Below are 23,192 nucleotides of genomic sequence, written 5' to 3' on the forward strand. Positions count from 1 at the left end.
TATTTGCTTTGCGTTTCGTTGTAGTGTTACTGTCTCAGTCTATCCCAAAACCGCAAACACCATGTTCAAAACTTTATCAAGTTATTCTGAAACACGTTCTTAATATTCTATCAGCCGAAGATAAATTTAATAAGTTATGCTTAAAATAAATGTTAGGAGAGGGAAACGAGCAAATTAATTCTTAAAAGTCTCCCACACAAACGCATGGGGACAAAAACATCATTATAACCGTTAACCAATTCATATATCCCATTATAGAGTGATGACGCCCGATATTAAAATTAAGCAAATGGGGTTCTATTTTGTTTATTTAGTCAATACTATGAGAAAGCATTGACCGATACGTAACCCCAATACAACTATTGTTAGTGCGGATTCCCTTCGTAGAAACGTAAATAATTTCTATCATATTAATCAGTTTGCACATGTTAATGTGTATTAAACGAATATAAACACTTTGATGTTAATAAGCTTAATGGACACAAAGCACAGTATCATATTAACGTGTTTATTTTGTTGATTTCTAGAGTTAAACAAAATATGCCTTAGGTACCTTAATGCGCGTAAGAATGAGCTTTTAAATATGTTATTGGAATGTGGATATCAGTTATAAAACGAGAACGGTAACTGAAACGCTGAGTATAACGAAAACTTTTCTGGGCAGCAATTTTACTACCCAGAAAACGGACTCGACGGACTCAAGAACGTTTAAATCAGTCCAATGCTTCGGATTCAGTCGAGCTCAAATTATAAAGCTTACAATAAACTAATTTCAAGAAGAATTTTTACAGCTATATCATAACGTCTCCTATAATTTCCTTCCTGAAAATGTTGCATACCACAGTAGCTTTTTTCAGTTCATATCAGAATGAGGTATATTGCGAGTTTTAGAGAACTGCTAATTATCCGTTACTAAAATGTTTTTATACAAACGAGTTCTAATACAAGGGCTATTATCTGATATCATACTAAGATAACTGAGTGTTCTGTTTAATTTCTTCACTAACTCTATAATTAGACTTTGAATTCCGGCCATCTGTGTGATCGTGATATTGCGAAAGTAGAGCGAAAACAGCAGTCATCAACACACAGGCTAACGGACTGGTTGTAGAGTTTCAGTATTGCAGAATAAGGTTTGCAGTGTAAGTTTTTGATCAACCAGAGCTTTTGTAAACTACCAATTCAAATTGTGTTTATGGATTATCTGCATTAGGGTGTGTATACATGAACAAATGGATGCATGAAAATATCTTTTTCTTTTCAAAATCGATCCTCTTCTCTCGACTGCTGACCTCGTCGACGGTTGTTTTCTTTAACTTGAAAACGAGGATGAATCTTCAGTATACGCATACAAGAATTCCCAACGGGATAAAGTATATAAAAGCGATTGCGCAGTTACATTGACCCATTCTTCTTCGCAGAAATAAGGCGCTGACGAGTCGTTAATATAGCGGTGAGCTTTGGCTTTTATAGCGGTTTGTATCGGAGACATCATTGGCAACATTCAAATAATTATATATCACTATAAGCCCTCATTGACGCTCCAACTTGTGCTGTCGAGAGGGCATGATGGCCCTATTTCTATTGAGACAATTGCAACCAGCGTTTACGCGCTAATAAACGCAAGAATGAAACGATTGGGGATTTTGTTTCACCGAACGACCACAAATGACGTATCAAATTTGCAATAAACGTCTAATAAACGTCGGTGTGATGCATAGCCCCGCCATCAATATGTCACACACAGTTTCACTCCAGTTAAAGTAGTTCATTGTCGATCTCCGTTTTCTCGAAGAGAAGACAGTGAAGCAAACAAAGCAGTTTAAAAGCATACAATGATGCTTTACATCGATATTCATGGCCTGGTTGTAAACGCAAACATCTATATGTCCACGAATTTCATATTCTTCAGTTACGTTAGGACTTAGATACGTTGTCAAATGTCTTTTAAACACGTGTGACTCTTCATTTTCTTTACGTTGCTTCGGTTTATTTACTGACAAAAAGTAGTAGTGATAAATCTTACAAATAAGCACATGTTTACATGTTAAACAACCACTAGGTCCAACATCTTTGAGTTGCCATCAAATTATTAGAAGATTATATATTTTATTTATTCTTCTAAATTACTGAAAACCACCTTAATAATCATAACCATAAATATAGTCACTTCTTTTTACAGCGACGTTTATATGAAAAACTGCCACATCTTCATTTTTAAACAATCCCGAAACATAACGATTGTTATAGATTACATATTAAATATCCCGAAAGACAAGCGGACCTATAGCGACTATTCATGCCTGTATACTCCGTTATGGAATTACTCATAAAGGTCAATTTAAGGTTTCGATTCTCTGCCGTAGAGTGTGGAGACGCATTTGTTGCATCTGTATGACGTATCTGGCCTTGACAAATCAACAAGATTTATTCAAGCATTTCTTTCTCTTTTTATTGTAAATATCGATCACTCAAAAAGCAAAGCTTAAGGTTCATGGGAGGGATAAAATTCATTAAAACTTTGATTTGGTTTTTCTTATTTCAATGTGGTACAATATGGTCAAACTATACATCATTTTAAAGGTAAAGACGGATAGAATAACATAAACACATTTTTGACATTCAATATTTTTTGCTTTATTCATATTTGTGTTTAAAACCAATACATTTGTACACTAATTTACACAATCTCAATCTTAAGTTAGGAAGAATATGCACTACCGTAAGATGAATAAATACAAAGCTATATACATATACAAGGTCAAGTTAGCAACATTTCACAGAAAATTATTTTTAGAAAACAACAAATGAGTTATTATTCAACTTCATTTTTTGGATAATTTTCCTAAACAAATTTCTAAAAATAACTAAACTGAACTACTTTTCAAAAATCCAGGTATGGTGGATAATAAGGGTCACCATTCTATTTCAAGGGCTTAACAATTTTTCTATTACCAAATGGAAAATTTTAAACCATCTCAAATTGAAAGAAATTGCAGACGACATATAAAATTGTAAATAAATATAAAAAAATAGGGTTAACTGGGTAGATATCATTGTGATAAAAGGAGATATTGCTCATCAATAACAAGATGCAGTGTCTTTCTTGCTTTCTGAACAACTACTGCCCTTGTACCGTTTTGAATATTGTGTTACTTTTGGCAAACCGAATCTTTTTATACATTTGTATATCGATTCCTTCTACCCATTCTACCCATTTTGAAAGCGTGACACTCGCTGTGCTCCGTAGAAAAAACATGTGTATACACATACCTGATTCATCATTATTTTGACAGTTGGTCGCGACTAGTAAAACAACTGTTAACATTAATCAGGAAGATCGCTCTTAATAACAGAAATGATCACACAGAGATATAATCACTTACCCCATTTCAAATATTTTCCAGCTGAAAATTTTCCCCCACACGTCTTTTTTTAGTGTATTTTTTGACAGGCGCGCGCCACTTTATTGCCCTAGAGTAATGGGTAATGATAGACGTACCTGTTCATATCATGATTTCATAAACCTCATCTTTACTACTAAAGTTTTGCCGTTAGGCATAGATTTATTGACAGGTCTGTCCTGTGCACATAGGTATTCGTAAAAATACGTAAATATAACAAGGCAGACTTTTATAAATATGCATCCATAAAATGAGAACCAACATCGGCAAATTTCAAAATAAGGTCTTGTTCTCTACATGAACTTATTCCGGAAATCTGATGCAATATGCATCCTTCTACCATGAGTAAAATTGATGGTAGGCTTCCACCATTACGAAAATGGCAGGCTCTTATAAACCTCTATGCACCCTATATAGAGTTTATTATAATACAGAAATTTAATGCGCACATATCGTTATATTTTTAACTGCGCTACGTGCGACAGAAACACATTAAATTCTGACACAAGACCTCCGATTTGTATCGATACCCTAATTACATTTGCAATAAACACAATGATATACATACATATGTACATTATTTTATTTTTTTGTGTCTGCCCTATTCATATTCGCAATTACCATTACTGTTCTTATTTCCTATTTTCTTTCTTGTACAATTCGGAAAACTATTTTTAAATTTTCCAATAATTTTATTTATTCGTCCTCTTTAATTTTCTTTATCATTCTAATAAATAAAACCCGCCTTATTTTCTTTATTAAAATAATAAACAAAACTGTCTTAAATAATCTAAATTCCTAAATTCTTAATTCTGCCAATGTAAAATACTAGGTAAATTCTTTGAATATTTTTTATACTTGTTCCTTCTTCGAGTTTTCTATTATATTAATAAATAAAATCATCCACAAATTTTCTTTATTAAAATATTAAAAAAAACTGTTTTAAATACTCTTATTTTTCCTCGTACATTTTAATTTGATGAAAATTTACAAACATTCCAACAATTTAAGATGTATTGGTATGCAAAAAAAACATAAGTCCGTACATAATCCTATATTCTAATAATACCAAAAATATATAAAAAATATTTAAATACTCTCTGTGTGTACACCTTTAATTTAATGATTTCCATAACTCATAAAAATAATGTAAAACTCAAATATCTCTTTTTATTCTCAATTCACCGCTATTTATAAAAATGTACCGATAAATGCAAAATTGGCATGATTTTGATATTTGCAAAATTTGTTCGTACATAATTGATTATCATCATTATTATTTTTAACATCTGACTACGTAAAATTCTTTAAAACAATTTAACCTCCCCATCATCCCGTGGCCTGGTCAACACTCGTGACCGCCAAGAGCACCACATCATACGATGTCCTGAATAAAGTCCGGTCAGTTTACTTTAACATAAACTAGAACATCTCATCATTTGACAGTACATGTACTCTTAAAGTGTTACAGTTATAAACTGTTACATTACGCACAAACTTCATCTTAACTTTTCATATACATATTACTGAAATATACCCATTATCCTTTCATAAAATAAACTCATAAGAATAAATGATAAATGATAATTTATAAACTATTACATTACACACAAACTTCATCTTTTACATTGCATATACATTTTACTGAAATATACCCATTATAACCCGTTACATTACATTATGACAGATTCGTATGCATGTACAATCGGATGCATGTGCATACCTTTTTCTTTGACAAAATCATCCTCGTGTCTCGATCGCTGACCGCTCCGCTGCGAGTTTTTTAATTCGGAGAACAAGGATTATCCTCTGCATGCGGATATGAGAATTCCCAACGGGTTAAATATTGGAATAATACTTTAGCACACTCATACATTTATAACACGTATAAACCGATTGTGCAGTCCTTGTGTCCCATACATCCTCGCAAACAATCGGCGCTGACGAATCAGCGGTACGAACCGGTCCGCCACCATGGGTCAGTTTATGATAGACTTTTTGAAGTTTGATGAAGTTTTCTATTTTCATTTGTGATAGCTCAATATTCTTAAGTTACTTCAGCACTTAGATTCTTAGTCAAACGTGTTAACAACACTTGTGACGTTTCATTGCCGCCATATGCTTCAGTTTTTGTTTAACAGACACTTATTTGCATTCAACGATCTTGAAAAGTAGCACAATGTGACAGTATATAATAACCACTAGGTCTTACACCTACGAGTTGCCATTCTGGTCAAAGTATTGAAATATTCTCCTACATTATTTTTTCATTGAATGAACGAGTACGCAGAGCTTATCACCATCTCATATATATATTTAGCCGTGTCAAACTAGATGTCAAAACTAAACGATCTCTCTCTTATTTATTAGTAGCGCCAATCATACTGTATGGTTCTGAAGATTGGGGCATTTATGACAACTCTGAAATTAAACCAAAACGCTTTTCGCATTTTTCAAATATACTCTCTGCGTAAGAAATTTAACTTTTAAAGTATTAAGTGAATTGGGCAGATTTCTATTATCCGTAATAGCCAAGCGAAGGAAATTGTGTTATTGGATACTAATTGTAAGTAATCAGAATTTAATCTAATATAACGTGCTAATAGAGCAGATGCATATTTCTACCAAGTCATACTATACGAAAAATAATATATGGAGCCAAACTTTAAAATTTGGTTTCGACAAACTTGGCTTGAATAGGCTCAACTATGCGACATTTAAAACATTCTAATTAAAAAACCGGAATATCAAGTTGAAGAAGATTGGAATAATACCTTTGCGTCAATGCTTTTAACGCATTTATACTTAAATTTAAAAGAAGCTTTTATAGATACCTTTATTGTGTATATTATTAAAATTAAATAAATACTTGAATAATTGATTGTCATAGTTGTTTATCCTAATATATTTCATATTTTAATTTTATTGGTAACCTGTATTGGCCATATTTCTTGTGTATGTATATTCTTGTCCACATACAGAATGCAGGATAGCCAATAACTATGAAAACATGAAAAATGTCCGTTTGCAGTTTTTGTTTTGTAAAAACGATGAATTGCCTGGAGAGAAAACGTGCAACACTTTTGATACATCGGATGTTCCCACGACACTGCCAATCTCAACTGGAACGTCATTCGGTGAATTTGTGATTGATCGTCCGATTAAATGTTCACAATATCTTCGCAATTTCCTGCAGCGAACTTTTGTTTTAATCGTATTTTTTCAATATAAAATATAATAAGTGTCAATGAATTACGTCTAAGGCTGTTATTTGGATATAATCGAAATTTTGTTTCGGCCATGAACGCATTTTCAGATCAAAACAAGGTTTTGTCTTTATTTAAATGATACTGCAAAGAGCATTGTGTTGCATTCGTTTTTATCAATATTTATTTAGAAAATGTATCTACAATAATAACACAGTTCAATAAAACACTCCCGCTGCAATCAAACTTATCCCATTATTGTCTGATAAGCATGTTTACATTTTGTCTAGAATTTATACTGCTAGGAATATTTCTAAAAAGTGATACATATAATAGTGTAAAATCTGTAACCTATTAAAATGTTACGTTCGAATGGTAAATAGTTTCGTTCTCAGCATAACATGCTATGAATGTCGTAATTGTCTGTAATAATATCGCACCAAAATGTGCCTAAAAGCCACATATAAGGTTTAACCACACGGTGCTTGGAACGAAAAGACAATGTATGCGATCGGGTTAAGCAACATAAATAACATGGATCATCCTATCAAATGTACGCATTGTCCATGCTGTTTTGTTTTAAATGGAAAAGAATTACAACAGCGGAATATTCTTATTAATGAAATCACATTTCGACATTTTCGAAACTCCTTAGAAGCAGCACGTCATCAAATATACGATTTTTTTTATAAAAAATAAAGTTAAATAGAAATGCACCATTTAATTCTACTGAAGATTTATCCACGTATTAGCTGAATGAATGGAACAATAATAACCACTTTGCAAATAGGATGCAAATACAGTTTCTGCTTGTTTCATGTACATTTACGACTAGATATTCACTGCACCGAAAAGAAGCCTAGTTTTATATATTTAAAAAATAAAGCCAACTGATAAAATGCATTACATTATATAATTGAACGTTGAGCTGGTTCGTAAGAGACATATTACAAAACAAATGTATACCACAGATACATGATTTTATTGTTAAACATGTTTAAATATGTAAATTTGATTATGATATTGTTTTAAATATAAATAAATGCTAACCGTGTGTTCCAAAAAAAGAAAACAACCAAACACTTGAGACAAATGTGTAATCATTTTGTTTTAATTGTTATACAAAAATATATGGTAAAGCAACTAACGTTGTGTTTTTATTGCCATAAATCACTCAAATTTCTCCAATATATTGTATTAAGTATTTATAAGAATGTGTCATTGGTAATATAATGAAGTAGTTCGAAGAGTCTGAACCACTGCTCGTATGCGGTTTTAGATTCTAACCAAAAATATTAAACATGCCCTAAATCTGATAATTACTGATGATGTGTCTGTTTGATGTAACCAACATTTTACGAAACAAAAAGCGATATCTCAGTAATCATGGCGGTGAAAAGCGCAAATTCAATCGTCAGCATTGGAGTCAGAAATAATGAACCTAATATGGGTTTCGTTTTCGACATAAATACGTATGATTAGAATAACATACTACAAAAACAGTCTTGCATTCTTGAGAATGCGTATTGACTAGAAAGATGCAATAGGCTATTGAGGCATTTTTTAAGGTCATTTTCTATTTATGAAACAGATATTACTGCGTAAATGTTACCCCATTTATTTTCCGCCATCTCGTAATTACTAACAAATACGATGCTGATAACTCCCCGATTTCCCGTAGGCAATGTGCTCTTTATGTTCCATTCACTTGGTAGCATCTCAAGTATAACATAAGTACTTTGTTAAACAACATCCTCTTAACACGCAAAGATCTTGATACCGGTATGCTTAAACCTGTACCTTTTTTAACACGTATTAAGTGAAGACAATCGAAGTGTGAAAATACACATATACATTACAATGCATGTGCACAATAAAAAATTTAAACCTCAATCGCTAAATTATATACTATTTATTGCCAAATTTTTTAACTTTAACGACAGAATAATCGTAAGGTGTAGCTGACCTTCACGAAAAATTACTACAACGAAGTGATTGCAGTATTATGATTCATTGTCATAATTTCGTTACACAAATATATAGAACATTCACGAAGAAATAATCCATATAACATTGCTTTGCTTTAATACATAATAACTTTAATTAAAACATGTAAATTTAAATGTGATAGTTAATGGGCCTAAGAGGCAACTATTTGTACATATGACGTATCGTAAGTCGGGAAGACAATTATTGACACACAATCGACAAATGCTCTACGGAAATTCATTGTGGGCTATATATCAACTCAGAATGACAGATAAGTTCAATATCGTTCAGATTGTGATGCAAATGCAACTCGGCCGAAAGTGGATCTTGTATTCAGTTGAAACTATTTAATTATGCGATTTTTATATATGCAGCTAATATCTAATTCGACAAAGTATACCTCTCAAAGCTAGCGTACATATATATACGTCAACATTCATATTTGTGATATCAATAAAATATTAAAAAACAAAACGTTAAGAAACTGCATCGCATTGTCAATACTGTTCACTGTGTTGACTTAAAAGGAACATACTTTGTTGTAAGACATATGTTAAAGTTGAAATGATTAAATTATAAACATTTGCACGTGCATCGGTGGATAGGGCTCTTATATGCTCAAAGGAATTTCAATGTACTATCTTCTTAGAGTGGATGATACGAGCACATTAGGATGTGGCCGTGATACGATCTGTGTATCCGTTTATTTTCGATTATCATAATATTATTATACATATGCAAAACGCGAACTGCATGTTTAGTATGTGCCGATGACTTACTGCATCCGTTATGACATTGACTACCAAAACGTACAATACATTATACGCAAAGTTCAAGCCAAATGTGTAATTATGTAACGTATTCAAAATAGTATGATGTACGCATTATATTACAAATATATGCAAATTGTTGAAATAAAGGAGATATATCCAATATATAACCTAAGCAAACAACATGAGCACATCGGGCGGTATATCCGTTATTGACAAGAAAATAACTGCTATAATTGTAAAAAAAAGCATGCATATATAGTTAAATCGACAATATTATTGATACGTATTAAGTTTATGATACATTTAAACTTACTAGAGTTTTGGGAAAAACACCAATACTCAAATCAGATGCTCACTTATGCAGTACAATAAATTAATACAAATATTACATCAACTATATCATATTTTTCACAATACTTTGTTGTTTTGTTAATATCTTGGGCTATCAGAAAAACAAATCACCATCGTGTTCGGAACTCTTTCATGTGATGCTAATACAATTTATAGCTATTCTGTCATCTGAAGAGAAATAACGATGACCACTTCATAAAATGGATGTAAGAAATGGGAAACGGGCGAGAGGATTCTCACCATATCTTTAATAATAACGTGTTGACAATTGGAACGAATAAATCATTATTATGGAAAACCAAGTCATGTATCCAATTCCAGAGTAAGTTCGTCCGATATTAAAATCAGGGAAATTTAGTGCAATTTGGTTGACTAATTCATAACTTTAAATAAACATTGGCCGATTCATAACCCAAACGTATTACATATTTTTTTCATACCGATTACCTATATAGAAACTTATTTCTTTAAATAGATCATGATGCAAATATTGGTGAAACCTTTAGCACCTATAAAATATTTGCTGTATAACAGGTAGGTTTAATGGGCCGAAGTGGCAGCATCTTAGTTTGTTTGTGTTTTCTGTTTATCGTTTTAAACAAAACGTTTCCCTCTGTGCCTTTATGTGCACAGGAATCGGCCGTGTTGTAGTGGATATGGTGTCCGGATTGTGACAGGTTAACGGTTCGATCCCCATTGCTCTGTTGGTCTCCAATAAAACAAAAGCTCGTTTTATGCCTAGCCAACAGCCTAAAGGGCGTTGAAATAAATATTTGGCTTTCGATGCAATCCACTTGAAATTAATATGCTTACTTTAACATTAATTTAAAGAAGGATTTTTAACCGCCATATCATTAAAACTCTTTTGCTGTTGCTTCCTGTAAATGTTGCACATCACACTGTATTTAACTCAGTTTAAATAAGAAGCAGGCCCCATGCGAGTTTAAGTGACCTGATAATAATCCGTACCAAATATTTTGTTTACAAACTAGTGTTCTATTTTAAGGGCAAATATATGCTATAACACTTGCATAACTGATTGTTTCTTGTTTTATTTCCTCATTTACTTGATAATTAGACTTCGAATACCGGCCAACTGTATGACGGCGTTGTAGCGGAAGAACAGAAAATACAGTTACCATCAAAACGAGGTCTAACAGACATGACCAAAAGGTTATAGGGTCTAATCAATGTATTAACATTCTTTGTTTTCCGTATTGGAATATCTAAAGATGGAAACAGTAATGTGGTTCCTGGTTTAGGAGATTGCGCATTACATAATAAGCATTTGATCAACATACTTCTCTTAATTACCGAGTCAAATGATAGAGTGTAATTGCAGAGAGATGTGTGCTCGTGTACAAATGGATGCATCTTTTATCAAGCCATCATCTTGTCTCGATCGCTGACCGCTTTGTCGGGTGTTTTCTTTATGTATGAATGGATCATAATTTCGACTTTGAAACATCGACTCAAATACACTTTCTTATTATGTAATAGACAGCATTAGCTTAATAGAAACTACACAGCAAAGAAAATGGTTTATATTTAAATGCTTGAGTAAACTGTTAAATAATATATTGTATTTCTGATAATTGAGCTCAGTTGGTAAAGAAAAACATATAACAAACGAATGTATAGCACATATACATGTTTTTATTGTAACATATGTTTGGATAGCTTAATTTGATTATGAATTTGTATTTTAATGAATTATGCTAACATTAAACATAAACTCCCACTAAGGTTTGATAGAGATTGCAACATGCTTAAAAACCAACACCAATACACGAATTATTTCAGTTATTCGCCAGATGCCATATTTTTGCATCCATATCTTATTACCAAATAACATCACTTGCAAATTATACATATGCTGTTTTAACTACAACGATATGTACATTAACAAAACCGTTAATAAAATACATATTATGCCGGAATAACACAGAGAAATTACTCCATGTGTATATTTACAGCTATACATAGAAACATGTTTGTTTAAGATATACAATAAACATACTTGCAGTGTGACGAGTAAGGTTGAGGACATTATTATGCAGAGTAAAATTGTTAACTCGCTACCCAAGTGTAATTTTCATCATTCAACTTGTAACACGATATTTGACTTATCAAGATATACTTCGGGTATTTATAATCAAATATACACAAACATACGTTTGTTAAATTATTTTAATTCAATATATGAATATTATTATTGTATGTTGTTTATTGCCACACAACATGTCATTTTAGGACCAAACGTATTCGTGCGGAAAAGGAACTAGAACCTCATGTTAGATTATGTCTGTTAACGTTTATTTGGATTTGTTTTGATGTTGTTTTTAGTTTATCTTCACAATATATGAGTATTGTGCGTCATTCAGCTTAGTTTGTTCCAGGTAAATCGAACTTGTCCAGCACTAAACATCCGTGTATGACACTTGCCTGAGTTGACGTTGTACTTAAGGATGGGCTGAAAAGAATTGACACCAGTATAAGGCGTTAACTTTCATGGAAAAATGTCATCATCATGTCTAATTCTTGACAGACAGTCATTTGCATTTCATGTGCGTTGTAAAGTCGACGGTACGATCGCCATCGGCGTACATAAAATGTTCATGACTTGTCTTTTTTAGAATATCAATTACTCTACTTAAAAAACATTGTATTGTGGTAATATTGATAAACATTTATAATTCACAACATGAAAAAACATAAGACAAACGCAATAATAATTGTGTATAACCCCTTCGATTGGGGCTAATTAGAGGGGTCACTTTGTCCGTTTAACCGTACGCAACTGACAAGTTTCAAGACTATGTCATTACTTTGGTATATTTAAGTTGATTTCGAAATGCAAGAAATGTCCACCGTCATAAGATGTATAGAGCCTGTCGAACTCTATCAAAGTAAAAGCCACACTTAGAGTTCAAAGGTCAAATTTTCCATAAAAGTTACTCATTGCATATGACCAAAGTCAAACCTTAACATAATCTCAAAGGTCAATCGAACAGTGTAACTCTTGTAGGTGGGGAATCAATTTTGGACTGAAACAGTTTTTTGGTCATAGGAGGGATTTTAAGACAAAAGTGGAATGTGAGAGCCTAAGTTACCAATTGTTTTATGTCTTGTTATTGTATTTCAATTTGCAATGTCTTGTTTTGATTTCTAACGAACCACAAGTTGCAACACATATACACCACAACATTAATAAGAACAGTTTCAACATGTGCATACACACACTTCGAGAGTTGACCATGGATGTGTTGTTTCTTTTATAGAGCTATTGGACATATCAGTTTAAATGATAGTATGTTATGCTATTTTATAAAAAAAAATAATATTCATTCTCTCGGACACCGACAAACACCAGATCAATTGCCACATCTGTATTTCAAATAGATCAAAAAACCTAACGAGTATGTGTAAAGACGTTGGTATACATGCACAACACATTTCATGTAAAATGTTAAATATCCCGCAAAACACCGGAACTATAGCGACCAGGCATGCATGTATACTCCGTTGTAGAATTACTCCTAAAATTCGACTTATTGCTTCGATTCCCTACCGAAGAAAAGCGCGCTGAGGTGTGACGATGCATATGTTGCATCTCTATGACGTTCCGAGCATTCGAAAACCGACAAGTTGCCACGCGGATGACCTTGAGAAAGCCATTCCGGAACCTTGCGTTCATCCAGCAGTAAATAAACGGATTATACATGCAGTTAGACATGGCTAGCCAATGAGATGCCGTCCACACGATGTTCATGCCTGGCAAGTTATAGAATGTGAGGTGAACGTCCCCAGCAATGGTAATAGCATGGAGTGGCAGCCAGCAAATGGCGTATATGATCACGACGACAACCAGCATCTTGATAATCTGAAATGATAATAGTATGCCCGTGTGTTTCTTTGTGAACAAATCATGCACACCAATATTATCGATAATATAGTAAAATATAGTACCAACTAAACTTCGTTTCATTTCAATGCTTGCATTGCATGGTGTAAGGTCTAGTCAGCCACATGTAAACACATACTGTACAGGTTAGTTTAAACCTATTTATTTGAACTCGATTGCATATAACGCCTCAGGCTTATAAAAACTTTCCAGTCCGTTTCCTGGGCCTAGAACCAGTACTTGGTGTCAATGAGGAGATGTCACCGATTGCTAGGCAAACACCATATCCATTACGCTACGCCGACCTTTTCGTTGACATGTTGACAACAAACTGTAACATGACACTCATATTAACGCAATTTATACTGTGATTTGTTGCATACAAGTTTACTTTAATGCATTTCTGAGTGCCATAGACCGAGAGAATTGTCACGCAGATTGATTTTTTATTTTATGACTATCTGTGTTGCGCAAGTATATGTATCTTTAAGTACAAGCCAAATGCTTGTATCGGCAGCCATGTTCTCCTCACTTAATAAGATATCCCGCTTATAAGATGAAATGGAATCTATTTTTCAGTTTTGAGAGACTTTTAAAAAAACACGTATTTTAAGTTTTGAAACAAATGACGTTATTAAAAAAGAAACTGATTTAGGGTGTTTGTTGGGTTAATTAGTACTGGAAATATTTTTTCAACTCGTTCGATCCTTTGAGAACATCAGATGAATGTGTTTTGAAGTGTTTATTAAGCGGGAACCTTTTAGCACTGTTTTTTTTTTATAGTGAAAACTGCATAACTTAAAATTAGCTATTTTTGGCAACAACAAGCTCGATGCATGCTTAAAGCCTTACACAAAAAATATAATTCGTGTGACGATGATTGGAACATGGTACATTATGAGAGGGTTAGAGTTAAAATCTATGCCCATGAATTTTCACGCATGAGGCAGATATGAAAACTGCGAAGTTTTAACGATGATGCATTTATGTTAAACGACAATATTGTTCACATAAATTGTATCGGGCATTTGAACAGATCTTAATTTACGAGTTTCTAATACTTAATTTGGCAATCCATAGAGAGTTATTTTCAACCGCCCAACATTAACATTTTATATCAATATTGTTAGATTAAAATCAGCGATACAAGTTTTGAACTGATACCAGAAAAAAACTATTTTGTTAAAATGTATGTTCCTAACAAAGTAAACAAACAAATACTTAAACGAGTTTGTACTATGACTGTTTTCAAATTGACCAAAATCAACGGCAAAAGCAATACATACTATTATAAATCCGTTAAATATTCTCATTTACAGAAGGCACACTCAAAACAGGAATTTAACTGCACTGTATGCTTGAAGTTGTACTGTTTAAATAATTACTGTTAAGTGATAGAATGGGCATATAAACTATATACACCTGTGCTACTGTTCTTATTTAACCATTTATTTTCTTCTTTATTAAATAATCAATATTTAATAATAATACAAATTTTGTAATTTATGCATAAGTAATAAAGGAAATAAAAACTGGCAAAATAAAAAAATATATGAATTTTGAGGGTCCAGATTAATTTGCATTATAGCGCTTCCTAACGTAAAAAAAAGGATTTGATCTCTTGTATCGCTAGTAATTTCTAATGTACCCAATTAACATATAGTGTAAGAATATGCATTAATGTGCAGAACAAGACTATCATTTTTACACATTCAGCATACTCGATCTCTGCTTATTATATGTTTTTAAGATAATTAACGGACTTAATGGAAATAGCGAGAAATTAATTTTATATGTGACTTGTCGGATATCGGGGAGATAATTATTGAAAAACACTCGACAAAAGCTTTAAGACGATTCATTTATGGCTATAAATCAAATGTTAATGACATAATTGTTCAATAAATTTCAGATTGCGATGCCAAAAACAACTCGATCAAAACTGAGTTATTGATTAAAGCTGCAGAAACGATGTTATTATGCACTTCAAATTCAACATTATCAGAAGACACTTCATAACAGTATCAACCAATCGCTATTACAACTATGATGGCACCAGGTCTGGTAAATCTTCAACAACGATAAGCACTGTTTACGTTATGGTGTGCATTGTTACCACAAACGAGGTTTGGTTTATTACATAATTTATACGACACATTTCTGCCGAACAAAGACTTTCAAATATGCCCAGGTTGATCTCATTGCCTCATCGTTTAAGCTATGCTTATCTGCGTGCTTCATTTGTTAAAAACAATGTGCGTCTATATCATCTGGTTTTTTATTCTTTTAAATTGATGTTATATGATTAAACAGAAATGCTTAAATGTTTGCTCTTTAATTTCGAAATGTAGAACGCATTCCGAAGTCGCACAGGCTTATCCGGAACGACACTTTCCGCCTTAAATGGATTTTTGCGAAGAAGACACTGTCCTCAGACAGCAAATATTATAAGCGGAAAGTGTGCGGACTGCATAGGTTAATCGAGGACCACACTTAACGCATATGCAATAAACCCCTTTTTCCCAGAGCACGGCCCATATCTATGCGGCTCCAAACTTATGCGATAAATTATGTCACATAGAGCTTCCATCATTAGAGTGTTAATACTATCTCATCTGCCAACAATTAAGAGTGTCTAGTGGATCCCTTGCTGTTCACGCATTTTCGAATCTTCACACCATGTATGCGGTTCTGTTAACAGCAAACAAACAATCGCCAGTAAAAAACATACATTCTTGTTGAGATGTTTTGATAGCAGGTAAACATCGTGTTCCATTTCACCCGGAATGTTATTTAAGCAGTATGTATTTATATAATTCATAATTTTTAAACATTAAAAAATGCGTAAAGAATTTGTATCGTCTTTAAAATGCTGTCAATGTTTAATTCTAATAACGAATGCACTTATTTGTCTAGCTATTAGCCTTTATGATTATGTCTGTATATAGAAATACATATGCAAATCGCATACTAAATGTTTATTCGCTGATTAACTGTATCTAGAACAAGAATGAATACAACGACTTAGAGTATATAATTTCGCACAATGCCAGACAATTATGGGAAGCTTGTACGTTCTCAAAATAGTTCGTGAACAAGGAGAAGCACTTTTCGTCGACGTTTTCTGATAGTCGATACTTAATTTAACGTCTGATAACATATATAATACAATCACATTTTTAAAACACAGGGGATGTATTCAATATGTAACATCGTCGCATAAGTACAGCACATTTGGTGTTATATCCGTCATTGACCAGAACGAAGCGAGTATAAATGATTATGCAATACGCAACGTTGTTTAATCAACAATATGTGTTATAAAACTTAGTTAGATGATAAAATTAAGCTTGCTTGATGGCTAAGAAAAATACCTATTGTATCTGAACCCATGTGCTCACTGATTTCATTGCATGCATTTATAAAACAAAAAAATCAACAGATGTGAAAGATAAATTATGTTGAATGTCGAATGCGAATGTTTTGTTGTTTCAACGACACTGCCTAGGTCTATCAAAAAACCTGCAGCATCATGTTCGGAACACAATCAAGTGATTCTAATAAACATTCTGAATATTATGTCAAAACTAGATACATTTAATAATTAATGATTACACTGTATGTTAAGAACGAGACACGAGAAAGTGAATTATCGCAATTCCTTTAATGCTAAGGTCTTGACCATGGGAAGGATATATCATTATAATTGTACACCCATTCATATATCCCAGTTTAGAGTAATTGCATTCGGTATTTAATTTGAGCATATGTAAAGCAATTTATTTAATCCTCTTACGACTTTAAGAGACCATTGACCGAAAAGAAACCTCAATAACATTACTGTAAATGCTGATTTGTTTTCATAGAAACTTAAAAAATAGCTTTCAAATGAATCAATGTGCAAATATTGATGTATTATTTATCGATCATAAATTAAATGGCGTGTAACTGGTCGGCTAAATTGACACAAGCGACAACATCCTACGTTGTTTGTCTTCCACTAATCACGTAACAAAATTTTTGCCGCCCGTAGCTTTATGTACCTTTTTAAAATACAACGAAATATTTCAGATGTGAAAATAATTTATAAAACGAAAACATCGACCTGTCATAAAGAATAACAATATAAATATGTTCCTCATTTACAATATGCTTTTTAGATACATTAAAGTAAATAGCACATGCTAAACACGTGTTTCATAAACACATATACGTTCAAAGATGTGTGGAAGTGACGACATAACATAATATTTCTCCTTTACAGCATCCCTGATATTTATTCGCGGAAATGACTTGCGTTTTGGTATGTTATGTTCACGTGAGTCACTAATTACAAGATGATTGTAAACGGTCAAATTACGAACTCGCTTATCAGCTGCTTCTTGTAAGTGGTGCATATCCCATATTTTTTTAACATTGTGATACAGAAGTACAGAGCAATATAGCAAACGTCAAAACAAAGGTTTCCAAGTATAACACAAGGTCATCGGGCCTTATAAACTTATTGGTGTTGCATTTATGTCTAATATTAAATATCAACGGTTGGAAACAATACGGTTTTCCTGTTTTTGAGTTTCAGTGTTAAATTATAAGCCGTTGGTCAACTTTTCTCTTAATTAACATTTCAAAAAAATAATTTGAAATGCAAAAGCGTAAGAAAGATGTATATGCATGTAAAATGGATGCATGTGATTACCTTTTTCTTTGACAAAGCCATCCTCTTGTCTCGATCGCTGACAGCTTCGCCAGGTGTTTTCTTTATCCAAAGAACAAGAATGATCCTACTGTATGCGAATATGAGAATTCCCAACGGGATAAAGTATTGGAATAATAAGATGATAAAGTTATACACCGACTGTGCAGTGACATTGTCCCATACTTCTTCGCAGAAAATCGGCGCCGAGGAGTCGTTGACATAGCGGTGAACCTTGGCTTTTATGGCGGTCGGTAGCGGAATGATTATTGATAACATCCAAATGATAGATATCACTACGAAGCCCTGTCGACGCTTCATCTTGTGACGTAGAGGGTGCACAATTGCCCAGTATCTATCGAGACTAATTGCGACCAGCGTAAACGAGCTCATGAACACAGTGACCACTTGCAGGAACGAAACGATTGGGCACATTGTTTCACCGAACGGCCAAGAATTGATGATCAAATTTGCAATGAAAGTCAGCGGTATGCACAAGACCGCCATTAATATGTCACTCAACGCGAGACTCACGATAAAGTAGTTCATTACCGTTCTCATTTTTCGCGAAGAGAAGACAATGAAGCATACAATCGAATTTCCAAACACCGACAAACATACAATTATGCTGTACATCGTTATAATGATCGCCTGTTGATAAACAGGAACCTCGATAGGTCCACGGACCTGATATTCTACAGTGACATTTAACGATGATTCTGACGTAGCATCGTAGTCAAAAGCGTTTTCAACACTTCGCATTTCCGTCATGTTGATTTATGTAATAATCACTGACAATTAGCAGGAATTAATTATCATCGCGAGTAAGCGCACTTGTACATTTCATCATTGCACAATTTGTGTCAAACCTTCGATTCAACATGTTCATCAAAAAATTATGAGATTCTGTTTTTAATAGTTCTTCTTTCTAGAACGTCTAACGCCTTAAAATCAAATGCTTCTAACAAATCCAGGAACTCCTTAGTATGGGTTCGTAGTTTTACATCTTATTATTTGCTTTGGTGATTTGAACCGGTCAACGATCTTAGGACATAACGATCACATCTAGTATTCACTCTATGAGATAAATCTGAAAATATAAATCAAAGTGTATAAATAGAAAAACGAACTGTATTCTTATCAGGGTGGACATTTTGTAACAATTAAATGTCATTACACAAATAATATATATATATTGCCAACATAAACTTTGGTTAAAATCTAATATAATATTTGCATATTAAAATAATATCATTATTCATCAATTTATAATTCCGTGCAGCTTTCGCGATTAAAAATATTACGAATGCAGAAAATAGTAACAGTAAATTAAATGAAATAATATTCACATTAAATATTCACTTGATGAAACTTTACGCTTATATTAAACATTTCCAAAACAGCTTCACGTGTATTCGTTAAAAGTTTCCAGCGATAAAGAAAAGGTCTCGAAACGTCGTGATGCTAATTATCTTATTTAGGGTGAAACCATTTGGCAAAAAAGAAATTTATTTCGAAAGTAATTGCAAAGCCTAGTCAGAAATATTTCCAAAGGCACATGCTTTTGCATTTATCCAGAAGTTTGATTGTTTTGTAATGTGTTAGTCGCAGAAAAATTCGCTGTGATAGGAACTTTGGCAGTCACGCCATTCATGAGATTCGAATTGAAAAAAGGAAACATCTTACAATTTAGTGGAGACACCAGGAAATGAACACATTTTCCTTTTAAAAAGATTGTCAAATCGTAGGATGCATGAGTACAAAAACGCAAAGCCACGTTTTCAGCCTTCGCTTTATTTAATGTTTACCGATGTTAAAGTTAACAATGATTATCTAGAAAATAAATCAGAAGAGAAATTCGTGTCCTTATTTATCATTGCAATTAAAATATTAATAAACTTAATAAGATTTAAAAAGGGATAAATAAGATATCATTCATGATATTAAGCAGGCACGTGTTTCACATTTCTAAAAAAACATTAATTTTATCGAAACATCGTGCGCTGAATATTATTTGCTGTGTTTTCTTAAGAAAACAATACCGTTTATTCAATTTACTTAAAAAAAGACTTGAGAGATGTCGTGTGTTCAAGTTTCATTCGGAATAGTTTGATAAAAAAATTAAATAAATACTACAGGTACTATTAACTAATCATCAATGTTTACTTTATGTAAATGTCTTAGGCTCGAAAATGCAAACGAATCATGCTATTAACAATATTTTTAGGATAGTCTGTCTCGATTAATTATTCATTAGTTATTCATTCATTGTATATATATAGTGCGACATTATAAGAAAAACAACGCTGCCGTATGCCTTGGTTTTCAAGTGCTCATTATTTGTGAACGTTTGCAAAGCAAGTGCAACGTCTAGCAATTAACCGGAAAGTCTGTCGCTTAAACATATTACTGTCCAAAATGACACGTTCTCTTGTGTCAATGACTGTATTTTGCTCAAAAAATGTTTACGAAGCTAATCAAACCTTGTTATTTATTGACAAGGTTTTCGAGAATATTGGCAGCTTCTAGTAAATTAGCAATCTACAGCAAACATTTTTCCAAGCCAAATCACATTTGTGTTGACAAAATTGTTTATATTACATGCTCGCACGTTTTGAACCTGAAAAACAACAACAAAATTAGTTTATTTTGCAATCAAGACTTACGTGTCTAACCTAAAAAGGCATATTTTGAAGACTTACAGACTGACATACCTCTTAACTAGTTTCACAATTTCAAAATATTAAGGACATTTCTGAGAACTCACCAGCATTTTATAAAGCGCACAATCTTATGGCGTTGCTCTGTGAAAAAAGGATTTAATGCATGCGCGTAAAGTGCTCTCCCAGATTAGCCTGTGCAGTCCGCACATGCTTATCAGGGATTACTTTTTACGCTTTTATGATATTATTTGTTTCAAGAAAGTCTCTTTTTAGCAAAAATCAAGTTAAGTCGAAAAGTGTCGTCCCTGATTAGCCTGTGAGGATTGCACAGGCTAATTTGGGAAGACACTTTTCGCAAATGCATAAAACTTTTCACAAAACGCATAATATATTATAAAGCTATTTTAAATGTGTTGTTAATGTTATTGTTTAAAATGTTGAAAACTACTTGATCACTTACACACATAATAATGATTGGAAAAATATACACATTGTTGTGTTATTATTGCGTAAGTCATTTTGAGCCCGGTAGATTTTCTACGCGGTACGGTTAAAAGTTTTATGTTGGTGTATTTTGATTGACGTGTCGTTATTCCTACCCTATGTTGTGCTACAATTAAAGACCTACTTCAATACAACCAAACGTTCATAATTGTCTTGAGCTACATTAATTTACAGATATCATTTAGTCTATTATCGGTCACTTACTAAATCGTGTCACAATTCTCATAAGACGAAGGCATAATTTTTATATTTTTGTAATTATGTACATTCATCTAGATTGTATCCGAAATATTATGGAATTTTAGCTAAAGAACAACTAAATGTTAACCCTGAGAGTAAACTAAACACGATGAAAGAGGTCAAGAGAATAAAACAAAGATCACATTCTTACGGCAACTTATATGTTCCAAATATTTTAGTACATACCACTAAAATAAAACCAATATTTGTACTATAAAGTTAATTGTAAATGTAAATTACAACAGAAAAAAACTACATGTATTTTTAAATTACATTAAATGGTACATCATGCCTCACGCTCAAGTTTAATTTAAACCTATTTATTTTAGCTCGATTGCATCGAAAGCCTTTGGCTTACATAAACGCCCTCGAGTCCGTTTCCTGGTCTTAGAATCAGTACTAGGTGTCTTTGGGGGAGATTTAAAGAACGCTCCCATGTTGGGGATCGAACCCGTGACCTCCCGGTCGCTAGGCGGACACCATATCCATTACACCACGGCGACCTTTTGATTTGAACGAAGTTTAACAGGAATAAAATAAACTGTATTCATTACCACAATAGAGATATTTCGATGTCTAGTTTATTTTCATGTTAACCGAACCAACCTTTTAAATATGTATTAGTTCGCGAATCTGGCTAAGTAGTCGAAAGCATATATTTTGTTTTAAATTGTCGGTATGTATACGAGTACGCAATCACAATTGTACATGCATTAGCACTTTTGTTACAACAGTTATCATAACTTTACAACTCTTAGTTCCGTACAATTTTTTGCCATCTTTTCTGTAGCAATTGTATGTATTAATAGACAAAATAAACGTCCAGAATACATATAACAAGTCACAAAATTAATAAATTACTTCCCTGTTAGCTCATAAGTTCGAAGCCAAAGCAATTAATTCACACATTCAACAAGACGGTATCCGTTCCGTGACACAGTAAGTGCAAAAATCGCAAAAAAAACTTCCTGTCAAGTTAGCGAACATTTTAGCCAAAATGAGAGTGATATTGGATTGATCAAGCCAAATAAGCTCCTCGCTTGATGCGCACACATTCTCACGGAAACACAAAAACGGAGTATTGCAGTGGCTAAGCCGTGCTTTTCATTGGAAAACGTAACGGGACAGACCAGGGCCCGTATTCACCAACCGATTCTTAGACTTAAGAATAAAGAATAGACTTAGAACCAAGAAAAATGTGTTCAGTGCTTGAATATATACAGGCCGCCACTGGTGATTATGTCATTAACAAAATGTTCTATATGAAGAATAATATAGATAGAGATGTTTACTGCAGAGTTTGACTCAACATTAAAGAAATTATTGAATATTGTAATTTAAAGAATTTTCTTTATTCTTAGACTTAAGTCTAAGAATTGTTTGGTGAATACGGGCCCTAGAAACGGTCAGGAGAACGGTAGATAATACGCTGCGTGTTAATCGTAGCAAATTAATATAATATTAT

At 33.0% G+C, this 23,192-nt stretch overlaps 1 protein-coding gene across 1 annotated transcript; it reads right to left on the minus strand.

Annotated features, from left to right (window-relative positions):
- Positions 1-12,103: 12,103 nt before the first annotated feature.
- LOC127869885 (RYamide receptor-like) lies at positions 12,104-18,896 on the minus strand. The gene is made up of 3 exons (XM_052412542.1): positions 18,324-18,896; positions 13,295-13,606; positions 12,104-12,196 (listed from the first exon to the last, which is right to left on the minus strand). The coding sequence occupies exons 1-3, from the start codon at positions 18,879-18,881 to the stop codon at positions 12,104-12,106; spliced, it is 963 nt and encodes a 320-aa protein (XP_052268502.1). The 5' UTR covers positions 18,882-18,896.
- Positions 18,897-23,192: the final 4,296 nt, after the last annotated feature.

Source organism: Dreissena polymorpha, chromosome 2 (assembly GCF_020536995.1).
Source record: "Dreissena polymorpha isolate Duluth1 chromosome 2, UMN_Dpol_1.0, whole genome shotgun sequence".
NCBI classification, from domain to species: domain Eukaryota; kingdom Metazoa; phylum Mollusca; class Bivalvia; order Myida; family Dreissenidae; genus Dreissena; species Dreissena polymorpha.